The 12,315-nt window shown below is 37.2% G+C and overlaps 2 protein-coding genes across 4 annotated transcripts in view; one reads left to right on the top strand and one right to left on the bottom strand.

Moving 5' to 3' along the window:
• kxd1 (KxDL motif containing 1) overlaps positions 1-12,315 on the top strand; it is a 50,527-nt gene that overhangs the window by 34,410 nt on the left and 3,802 nt on the right. The window lies entirely within an intron of this gene.
• edc3 (enhancer of mRNA decapping 3 homolog (S. cerevisiae)) lies at positions 345-12,001 on the bottom strand. Of its 3 annotated transcripts, XR_007928100.1 has the most exons (8): positions 11,854-12,001; positions 11,441-11,613; positions 10,955-11,244; positions 10,343-10,687; positions 10,118-10,271; positions 9,818-10,035; positions 6,503-6,661; positions 3,127-3,264 (listed from the first exon to the last, which is right to left on the bottom strand). XR_007928100.1 is itself a non-coding variant. In XM_051883353.1 (7 exons), exons 2-7 carry the CDS (start codon positions 11,602-11,604, stop codon positions 2,930-2,932), a joined length of 1,506 nt encoding a protein of 501 aa, XP_051739313.1. In that variant the 5' UTR covers positions 11,605-11,613; positions 11,854-12,001; the 3' UTR covers positions 345-2,929. The 3 variants fall into 3 exon arrangements, 2 of the variants coding, with proteins under 2 accessions (XP_051739313.1, XP_051739315.1); XM_051883353.1 differs by lacking the exon at positions 6,503-6,661 and having other exon boundaries at positions 345-3,264; XM_051883355.1 differs by lacking the exon at positions 6,503-6,661 and having other exon boundaries at positions 345-3,264; positions 11,015-11,244.

The following is a 12,315-nucleotide window of genomic DNA, read 5'->3' as shown; positions in this document are numbered from 1 at the left end:
AAGCCAGTCCGCTGGCGAATTAACGAACGCTACTATGATAATGGTCAATATTAATGAGGTTGCATAACTGGACGCTCCAGGAAGGTTACCAAGCAACGTCAGCATGTCCTAATTAATATTCATAATATAAGCCTTTTCAGTGGTAAGATTCGTAATTTCGCATTGGGAGACAGGAGCGACAGCACGCGCTTTTAAAGAGAATTACAACGATAAAGACATTTACATGTAATATTTAAAAATTAAAAATAAACATTTTACCCAACTAAGTTGGTCGTATTGTAATATTTAAGGTATTTTGTAAAGTGGAAAGAGATTAAAATAATTGCAAAGAGAGCCGTAAAGCGTTATTTCCATTCTCTTTATTGATTCAATCCTTACACTTCAAGGTTGACAATATTAAGCATGTAAGGTTTCCAGTGATATCAGAATTATGCTGAACATATGTGTCACTAATTCACAATTAATGGTAATGATGCTGTTGTCTAAACCAGTTTACTGAATCGTGTTGCCTTGAACAACAGGTGCAGAGATAAATGATAAAATTACGCAACGCTAACAACCTTTATCTCATGCTTTTGTAAAGAAAAAGGCATAAGAATGGAAAAAAGAATGGAAAGTAAGTTTAAACTTTTGATACTGAACAAAACCTTTCGGAACCTTCAGAAACGTATTCAATGATGTCATTGTGACCAATGTGGGGGAGCCACACAAATGAGCATCACCAGATAACAAAATGTTTTCACAAATTTTTTAAATTGCTCAACAGAGTTTGGTCATAGTTTTTTTTTTACAAGCAAACTCCTACAGAGGAATGGTTTAAACTGCATTTTAACATACATCTAAGCACATATAGTGCTTAGGTATCGAACAATATTCAGTTGAATATTACAATTGGCCTCTGCAGCAGATTTTTTTTGTTCCAAAAAAAGAAAAAAGAAAAAAGAAAAAAAAGTTGTACAGCAGTAATATTTTTAATCTCAAGTAACAAGTCATAAAGACCAGCAAATTAATTTAGCAACACTTTTAGTGCTGGATTTGCTTAACTGCTGTATAATTATTAGATATGTATGTTCTCCTATCTGTATTCATCTACTATAAGATGGACCTTTACTGTGTTCTCAAAACATGGACAGTGCAATCTCATTAGCATCATTAACTAACTTATTAATGCTTTCAATAATTGCCTTTTCTCATTCAGTCTTTGCTTTTAAGCTCAAAAGCTAATTTCAAGCTCTCCAACAGCTGCACCAATGACCTTACAGACACAAACATCAACAAAAAAAAGTTCAAAGAAAAGCCAAAATTCACATTTAATTTTTTTCCCCAGGACTGAAAATAGCTGATGTGTAAGGTCTGTTGGTTTCTAGTTTATCTAAACACTTATGACAAGCAAAATGAGACATCTGGGGTGGTCAACTTTAGCGACGTCACCTCTAGATTGTACATAGCTTAACCAAAAAAAAAAAGTAAAAAAGTGAATAATGACCATTATGCCTAAACCATGAGGCTTATGAACAGAAAACATAGATAAAAACAATCATTTAGCAGAAGAAAAAAATCCCCTAAATTAAATGCGGGAGAAGGAAGAAACACAAAATATTCAAATTCAGAAGACAAAAAAAAAACAAAAAAAACATTTAGTATAAAATAAGTCTTAGGAAAGCAGTACATTATTACTGGTGTCAGCTGTGAAACAATTTTAAGTTCATTATTGTCGCATATGGATCCTGAATAGTAAATGCCTCTTATTTTTAACTTTGAAGGCATATGATAATCTGAGGATACAAACAAAAATTTATTTGTCTTTACCAGTGCTTTTGAAAAACTCATCATTCATTACCCAAAAGTACCAAGCAAGCAGCACACACTGAGTTTTTGCTCTGTAATGGGTTTGTGCGCACAATAATACAACCTATAATAAAATCACAAATCGATTTCAGCAAGCAGGTTTATTGCAACGCATGGAGCATCTCTCTTAATAAAAGACCCTTGTTTGATGTAACCAAACAAGCAATACCGACTCCATCTGAAACCCGTTTAAAGCAGGATCTAACGAGCTGCTTATTATTTTAAGCACTAAGAACGGAAACAAAAAGGAAATGAGGTAAAGCACAGCAATGAATATTAGCGTAAGAAAATTGGTGGCATTGGCCAATGACCGCTTAAAATGATCAGTAATGGTCCAATGGCAACCAGTATCACAAACAGTTTTTGTACACTTACCTTACCATTCAAGTGTGCAACATTTTATCACTGATAAGAACCCAGTAAATCTGTCATATTTACAGCACACTGGGTTTGGTCAACAAAGCAAATAACGCTTTGACATTTTTGCAAGCAATAAACTGCCACAATTTCAGTGCCTATAACACTGACTTTGATCAATCTGGCACAAATAGAAAAAAAAAAGGGTGAAACCCTCATCTAATGCACTTTTTTTCTATGAGTCGGTCAAAATCAGAACATCCGACTATAAAATAAAATCAAATTATTCTATTTGAGATGCTGAAAGTAACAAAATAAGATTCAAACATGCCATAAGACCAATTAAGTTGCATTAAGTGTGAGCCAGTTTTGATGTTTTTGTGGAATACCTGCATAATTTATTAATGGGTTATGAATGTTGTTTCATCTGAAAAGATCAGCCTTGCATATTGAAGTGGCTGTGGAAGATTATTGTAAGAATTATGATGCTGAGTATACTGATACTGGTTCCACTTTTAACATATCAGGTTTGTCATAAGAGCTGGTATCGTTTTCCATCACTTCCCTTTAATGGGAATCATCACAGAAGTAGAGAAGAATTTGAGGAAAAAAAAAAAAAGAGACTGAGAAGTTCCAGTTCTGCTGCAACATTCAAACCGACATCTGTTCATTCTTAAAATCTTTAAGGCAGGTTCAGTGAGCCTTGACCGCGAAGGTCAACGGCTTATTCGGAGTGCAGCGGGATGACGAATTTACATCCGAAGGGGGAGTGGTATTTGATCCCCACTTCTTGGAATACCTGTCGGGGAATGCCGATGTCACATAGGTAGACCCGGCCGGCGCCCTCGGACAGAGGCAGCGGGAGGCCCAGGGAAAGTGACCATTTGGCTTCCACGGCATGCGCCTGTCCACTTACTGGAGGGTCGATGCTCAGAACGGGGGCTCGGTTCTGGTTGGCCCAGTCGGCGGTGGCCTTGTACCAGGGTTGGTCCCTCAGGAATCCGTTTTCGTGCGAGTCCAGGCAGTTTATGACCAGGTCAACTGGCGTCTCGGGCAAGTCTGTGGGCGAAATGATATTTGTTTTAGATGAGTGGATGACTAGACTAGGGGTTACTGGTGTAGTTTAACTTAACACCAAAGTCATTTCTAAATCACATCTTCATTGACTTTCATTGGTGTTCTGGTATATTATGTAAGGAGGGTGGGTGGATGCAAAGTAAATTTGTTTTTGCAATTCAGAGTGGAAGTTTCCGAGACTTCCAAGCCCATCTAAACAAAGCATTCAGGTGGGTGTGTTAGGAACGTATGCGAGATACAGAAACCATGCTAAAGGTTTCATGCACCCAATGTGTTGATGGAAACAGATCTTTGAGTAAAAAAAAACAAAAAAACACCTGGATTACACCTGGTGATCCAATCATAAGTACTTAGATCTGGTATGAATAAGGGTGAATAAGATTTTGTTAATGAAGCCCAATGTTGCTCTTTAATGTAGTTCATATTCTTTAATATGATTAGGGATGCACAATATTAAAAGTCTGGATAATTACATTAAAGGATTAGTTGACTTTAAAATGAAAATTAGCCCAAGCTTTACTCACCCTCAAGCCATCCTAGGTGTATATGACTTTCTTCTTTCTGATGAACACAACCGGAGTTATATTAATAAATATCCTGATGTGTCTAAGTTTTATAATGGTAGTGAATGGGAAACAACGAGTATGAAGCTCAAGAAAGTGCATCCATCCATTATAAACAAACTTCACACAGCTCCAGGGGGTAAATAAAGGCCTTCTAAAGTGAAGCGATGCATTTTGTGTAAGAAAAATATCCATATGTAACAAGTTATAAAGTAAAATATCCAGCTTCTGCCAGACAGCCTTTCGTATTCAACTTAGGAAGAAAGTGTAACGCCTCTCGCCGTTCAAAGCGCTTACGCTACGTTCTGCTCCTTCCGTATTCAACTTACGAATTCTTTGTAAGATGAATACGGAAGGCCGTCTAGCGGAAGCTAGATATTTTACTTTATAACTTGTTAAATATGGATATTTTTCTTACACAAAAGCATCGCTTCGCTTCAGAAGGCCTTTATTAACCCCCTGGAGTACATTTATGATGGACAGATGCACTTTCTTCAGCTTCACACTCTTCGGTCCCATTCACTGCCATTATAAAGCTTGGATGCGTCAGGATATTTATTAATATAACTCCGATTGTGTTCAACAGAAAGAAGAAAGTAAACTAGGATGGCTTGAGAGTGAGTAAAGCTTGGGGCAATTTTCATTTTAAAGTAAACTAATGCTTTAAAGGAGAAGTGTGTAAATTTTAGAGGCATCTAGTGGTGAGGTTGCGAATTGCAACCAACAGCTCAGTCCACCGCTCACACCTCCCTTTTGAAGCACATAGAGAAGCTACAATGGCCGACACAGGACAAAGATTGTCATCGTCTGAGACAGCAGAGAGTAGTCAGTCAAGCAATGAGGTTTCTTCTTCTAACAAAGAACGGTCTCTGCTTCTAATAAACCACACGACTACTACTACTACTACTACTACTACTTCTTCGTGCGTATTCAATGTAGTGATGATGCAAGTTGCCTCTAAAAACACCAACAAAGTAAAACAACAGCAGTGACGAAACACGCTCTGTAGAGTGTTTGTCCATTTAGGGCTACTGTAGACACATACTGGCGCAAAAAGGTGACTTAACATTTAAGGGGACCCGCGGTGTATGTAGACAGAAATGGCTCATTCTAAGGTAATAAAAACGTAACGGTTCATTATGTAAGGTCTTTATACACCACTGAAAACATAGTTATGTAAATTATATTGCATTTGTCAATAGATCCTCCTAAATATTACACACTGGACCTTTAAGCTGATTATTATTTTCTTAAAATTGTATTTTTTTTAATATAATTACAGTTATATATTTTTTATAATAATTTAAATAATTAATATATTTAAATATAATATAAATATTGGGTTAGTTCACCCAAAAATGAAAATTTCTGTCATTAATTACTCACTCTCATGTCGTTTCACACCCGTAAGACCTTCATTCGTCTTCAGAACACAAATTAAGATATTTTTGATAAAATCCGATGGCTCAGTGAGGCCTCCATTGCCAGCAAGATAATTAACACTTTCAGATACCCAGAAAGCTACTAAAGACATAATTAAAACAGTTCATGTGACTACAGTGGTTCAACCTTAATGTTATGAAGCGATGAGAATACTTTTTGTGCGCCAAAAAACAAAATAACGACTTTATTCAACAATATCTAGTGATGGACGATTTCAAAACACTGCTTCATGAAGCTTCACAAATCTTTTGTTTCAAATCAGTGGTTCGGAGTGTGTATCAAACTGCCAAAGTCACGTGATTTCAGTAAATGAGGCTTCGTTACGTCATAAGTGTTTCGAAATTTCAATGGTTCACCACTGAGGGGCGTGACTTCGGCAGTTTGATACATGCTCTGAACCACTGATTCGAAAAAAAGATTCGTAAAGCTTCGAAGCTTCATAAAGCAGTGTTTTGAAATCGCCCATCACTAGATATTGTTGAATAAAGTCGTTAATTTGTTTTTTGGCGCACAAAAAGTATTCTCGACGCTTCATAACATTAAGGTTGAACCATTGTAGTCACATGAACTGTTTTAAATGTCTTTAGTAGCTTTCTGGGCATCTGAAAGTGTTAATTATCTTGCTGTCAATGCAGGCCTCACTGAGCCATCGGATTTTATCAAAAATATCTTAATTTGTGTTCTGAAGATGAACGAAGGTCTTACGGGTGTGGAATGACATGAGGGTGAGTAATTAATGACTGAATTTTAATTTTTGGGTGAACTAACCCTTTAACAAATTATCAAAAGATTAACTTTAAGTGAACATTAGACCATCAACCGATGGTCATACCAACCAATAATGCTAATTAAAACAAAAGTATTTTATATTTTAATATGATCAAATAGTTTAAATAAATAAAAATATGGCTACTATATATACTAGGGATGCTAACGATTAATCGACGATCGATTAATTGTCGATAATTTAATCAATAAAACTTATCGATGGTCGATTAAGCAAGGCCATCGTTACAGAGCAAAGTTTTGAGGTGCGTGCGGCTCATGCGCAAACCACGTGCAACAGACACACGAGGAAAAATGAAGCGAGCGCCGTATGTTTTCTAAATGTATTAATGTCTTCAAGCCATGCAATGGATTAGGCTAGCATAATTAACCAAGGGTCCAAAAAACCCTTCAAACAAGTGATTTTACAGAACATAAGAACTACTTACTTGTGTAAACGCCACAATTACAGTACATAGAATAAACAAGTCCTGGTTGATGAGTGATGATCTTCCAGCACTGTTTCAGCTGTGCGCTCCTATTCTATGGCGCATGGTAAATCAAGACCTGTCAATCTGAGCGATCAAACCAATCCAAGTGCGCTCCAGCTGTAAAACATTGTCCAATTGGTCTCTAAACAGGGCTCAAAATTAATTTTTTACTTGATAGCACTGGTGCTCAGAACTTCAAAAAGTTAGGAGCACCAGCAAAAGTTTAGGAGCACCCACCGAAAATTAAGGAGCATCACAACTACATACTAATATATATATATATATATATTATAAAATAAACAGATTTCTTTTATTTAAAAACAACACTGCTTCTTTTTTTTTTTTTTTGAGAAATGAAAACAGTAGTGATGCACCGACCATTTCATGGCCAATTCCGATTTTTTTTTTTTTTTTACAAACAAAAGGGCCGATTCTGATACCGGTTGCTGTTTTTTTTTCCTTTACGCAAATTTATTTGTTGTTTATTTGCTCTATAACAAGCCAAACTGGTCTTAATCAAAAAATATCTGTAGCCATTTGAAATTCAAGGGATCACTGCATTTTAATTATGATCCAAACAAAGATGGTACATGTAGCATGAGCAGTTTTTTTTGTTGTTGTTGATTTAAATTACAGTAAAAACGGAATGGTCTTAGATTTTTAGATTTGTGAAATTATTCTACATAAGACACCTGCACAAAACAAAAACAGCAGACTGACTAAATGAAAATGCAAATTCACTCTCCGACAGTAGGTGGCGCTTATGGAACAGCAGCGGTTTCTTTGGGTACTGCTGTACACAAATCAGCGCTTATAAATCCTACTTTATTTGAAGATAAAAGGAAAAGAAAATGCCATCAAAACCTTCCTGAACACAATCAGTTCCCTTCATGGATACATTCATATAAACCCCACCCCCAATTCAATCTTTATACTTATCTTCTTATATTTCGCGCATCATGAACAGTGAGCTTGCTATGCCTGGTACAGTATTTGCTCTATTTTCTGTTAATGTCCTGTTTACACACTTACATTTTCACACAAATGACATTTCGGGAAATGATTGCAAAGCAGTTTGTGTGCAAGTTCGGAACAGAGATCGTCCAAAATAAAATTAAAAACCGATTGCCAATCGTGTATTTGGAGCAAAAACCATCCGTTTCCGATTTATGGCCGGTTGACTGGTGCATCTCTAGAAAAACAGGTCGCAACACAACAATTATTTGCACCCAAATATAAATTTTAAGGTTGCACAGACTAAATTTCGGGAGCATATGCAACCAAAATGGTTGCAATTATGAGCCTTGCTACACATCGTCCCTACCCTCTACACCCACCAGTTTCCATGGGTTGAACTTTCAAATGATGCTGAAAAACACTGTGTCATGATTGTGATGCGATCGGATCCCGGAAGACCTATAACTTTAGCCAGGCAGCATATCATTGTCTTATGTTGTGTTTGGGCTCGTTCGAGACCACCTGCTCTAAACAAAGTATGCAACCTACTATGGTTTACTAATGTTTCGCAAAGTAACAAACCAAAACGTCTCTAACTGAAACAAATATGCTTCATATCATATTCTGCTAGTTGAGGCCTTTTCAACAATATATATGACCCAAGTCTGTAATGTAGGCTATTATGATTTTACAGATCACATTTTCATGTAACACCGTGTCCTAACCAGATGCGATGCGATAAGATTCCAGCGATGAGCAATTTGACTGTCTGCACTAGACGCAACGCGACAATGAGAAGCGATAAAATCAATCAAAAAGTGTGCGACTGAACCAATCTGTGTCATAGAATACACTTGTTTGTTCGCATTGAGTTGACAGTTTGAATGTTCTTGTGCCCAATTATTTATTTTCAAGATCTGAGGTGAATTAGCCAGTGTTGTTTTCATTACAACTAAAAAGCTGGGAACACAGAATGATATTCAAAGTCAGATTAGACGATTTTAACATTAACTAAAGCACATAAACAGTACCTGATATTATCATTGCCATACTTTGTGTTGCTGTTTCAGCCGTGACGTCGCGGAGAAATAGAAACCGTTTCTAAAATAGAATATTTGCGTGTCGCCGTCGCGGCTGGTTAGGACAAAAACTCCGATTGACATGGAAAAGATGCCTTTTATCGTGTGTCGCGGCGTCGCGTCTGGTTAGGACATGGTATAAAGCAGTTATTTTTCCACGCTATAAAAATAGAGCACTTCTAATATGTCAGCAAATTAAAAGCACTTGTTAAGTGATGGTCATATTCCCTATATTCACTGTAAAGCCAAGCTTCTAAGCTTTAAAACGACACCTATTTGGTGTAGGTTAAGCAAGTGGTTAAAGAATTAGTTGACTTTAAAATGAAAATTACCCCAAGCTTTACTCACCCTCAAGCCATCCTAGGTGTATATGACTTTCTTCTTTCTAATGAACACAATTGGAGTTATATTAATAAATATCCTGACGTGTCCAAGCTTTATAATGGCAGTAAACAGGACCAACGAGTATCAAGAAGCTCAAGAAAGTGCATCTATCCTACATAAACGTACGCCACATGGCTCCAGGGGGTTAATAAAGGCCTTCTGAAGCAAAGCGATGCATTTGTGTAAGAAACATATCCATATTTAACAAGTTATGAAGTAAAATATCTAGCTTCCGCCAGACCGCATTCAACGCGATGTCAGTTACGCTTTTTCTGTAAGTTGAATACAGAAAGAGTAGGACGCAGAATAAGTGTTTTGAACTGCGAGAGGCGCTACACTTTCTTCCTAAGTTGAATACGAAGGGCAGTCTGGCGGAAGCTAGATATTTTACTTTATAACTTGTTAAATATGGATATTTTTCTTACACAAACGCATCGCTTCACTTCAGAAGGTCTTTATTAACCCCCGGAGCCGTGTGGAGTACGTTTATGATGGATAGATGCACTTTCTTGAGCTTCATGCTCATTGGTCCCGTTCACTGCCATTATAAACCTTAGATGCATCAGGATATTTATTAATACAACTCTGATTGTGTTCATCAGAAAGAAGAAAGTCATATACACCTAGGATGGCTTGAGGATGAGTAAAGCTTGGGCTAATTTTCATTTTAAAGTCAACTAATCCTTTAAGTAACATAATAACTCAGTAGGCCCCCTGCTATGGATTTAAGAGGTTAAGGTTAATGATTAATCAATTAACTGATTATGCAAATTTATGTAAATTGACATCCCTAATAAAAACCTATATATTATACCATGCATGATTATTGAATGTAGATGCAACAGTGCCACACCTTTCACATTAGAAACCAGCTTGCCTCCCGTCTTCCCAAAGAGGGCAAGCTCACTGGTGATGGCCTCCAACATCTTGACGAAGTTTGGCAGGAAAAGGATCACTTCCACTTCATGGTTGGCCAAGTGCCGGCCACAGCTGATGCCCTGAGCGCCCTGGACATGTGGTCCACACAGCAGGGCCACTGTGGGCCGTTGATGCACATTCTTTGGAGTAAGTCTATGAGAAAAACCAGACCAATGATAACCAGACTCTCTGAAGATACTTCTGATTATGCAATTTCTGTTTAAGCCCCACAAACCTGTTCGGTCCTCCAAGTAGCGTGAGGGCCATCTGACTCGCACATACGCCCGTCATCTCAAGCCTGCGCTCCAGAGAGAGACCGTGACTTTCTGCTGCAGCTAACAAACGCTTGTGCAACTCGAAAGAGATGCTGGGGACCACCAGCCCTGAGTCTGGGAGAAACAGCATGAATTAAGATAAAGGAAGCTAAATTATTAAATAGTTCGTGAGGTCAGATTCTTACCAGTGCTATACTCTTTAGTAACGTTATATGGAACTGTGATCTGTCTGTAGACGACGGGTTTGGCCTCTAGGATGTTCTCGTCATGCCGGTAACGTGATGGCGTTTGCTCTCCAGGCGTCCCTCGAGATCTCGCACCATTTCCTCGCCGTTCTGACGACTCAATCTGCGAGAACACTGCAGCCTTGTCGAACAGCGCCAGGTTCCCCTCAAAATCAAAGTCCTCATCGAGAACATCGTCCATACCGTCTCCAAAACATTCATCGTCTTTGTTCTTCATATGACCTCCGTTTTTCAGGCCATTCTTTTTCGGCGTGGCCTGATTTGGACCTCTGCAACTAGATGACCCTAGAAACAAAGAATTTAAAGTGGGAATTAGTTACTTTCACATACACACACAAATATATGTGTGTAAAATATATATATATTATATATAAAAAAACACACACAAAAGTTATTTTTAGAATTAGGGCTGGGGAAAAAAATCAATTCACCTAACTGTCACAATCTTTTTTTTTTTTTTTACAATTTTAAATTTTTTTTTTTTTTTTCCAGATTTTATATAGTTAAAATCTGAAAAATAAGTTTCAAAATCCAATGACACATGACACTCACAAGAGTTGTGTCTTCGTCTAAAGCCTTTATTTTGGCCAGCCATGTCCATGTGACGTTCACCGTAACTCTTGGAGTAGTGTGGCACCGGAGACACCCCTCCTTCCTGCAATTTGGGTTCAGTTTTATTAGGTACTGTCACAGGAGCACTGTTGACCGGGGCGCCACCACCCTTGTCCTTGCGTCCGCCATGCGGCGTCAATGTGGAACTGGATTCTGAACCATTCTGCTTCGGCACTTCATTGAAGCTCTTACGGATCTCCAGGATTTTGAGATCTTTAATGTCCATGGCACTGTGGATTAGAAAGGTGTACCTGTTTAATACAGTAACTAATTGTGTTTGGTATTTAAATTCTGATAAAATACCACAAATATGTCCACTGAGACAATGCTGTCTATCTTAAAAACATCTTTGAACTTCATAAAGGACCAAAAACAGACACTACAATGTCAGACACAGGATTTTAGGATCCTCATTTTATTATTTACCTGAAAGTGACCTCAGGCACAGTACACTTGACTCCATTGTGGAAGGGATGTCTGAGAGAGATGGTCTGGCTGGTTTGATCTACTGAAGATACTTCTCCTTGATACACTCCTAGAGTTGCTCCACAGTGAATTGAAACAAGACTGCCAACCCAGTCTGATGCCATTCTGACCAGCTGAAATGAGATTAAAATATGTTATTCTTTATGTTTTTTTTATATTAAAACATAACTCATAAAAACGTATTTTTTGTGGGAATACATTAATATAAGGAATATTATGGAAGGATAAATCAAGTATCGAACGTTAGATGGGAAGATGCTAATGTTAGCCAGCTAGATGTACAGGACGCAACGGCTTTATAAACTACATTTTTCGTCGTCGGTTTTATAAAACTAGTAAAATGAGTTCATCACCTGTTGTCAAGAGTAAATCCTTGAAATAATACAGGTAACTGTTATATCGTGATAGATTTTGCTGAACTCTTGTGAAGAGCTCGACTGCGCGAACGGCTTCTTCTATGATGATTCACTGAGCGAGTATCAGTTTTGAATCTGCGTTTACTGCCATCCACTGGACAACCGCCAACGTACATTGAGTTGCACTCGACGCAAAAATCTTAAATTAATATTTATTCATATCTATAATCTTGTTTTATAAATCATAAATATGAAATAATTATTATTAAATTATATTATTGCATTATTTTATTGATATAATATTATTTTATTATTAAATAATAGCATTTAATAATTAATTGTGATTAATAACGATATTTCTCATTTATAATTAAATTAATAGTATTATTAAATTAAGCAATATTCGCCACCAGAGGCTTTTGTTTATATTTAAATGGAAATAAATTCTTAATCTGCATA

This window comes from Ctenopharyngodon idella, chromosome 24 (assembly GCF_019924925.1).
Source record: "Ctenopharyngodon idella isolate HZGC_01 chromosome 24, HZGC01, whole genome shotgun sequence".
Taxonomy (NCBI): domain Eukaryota; kingdom Metazoa; phylum Chordata; class Actinopteri; order Cypriniformes; family Xenocyprididae; genus Ctenopharyngodon; species Ctenopharyngodon idella.
Note: the sequence above shows the minus strand (reverse complement) of the source record. Positions and strands in the feature narration are given on the sequence as shown.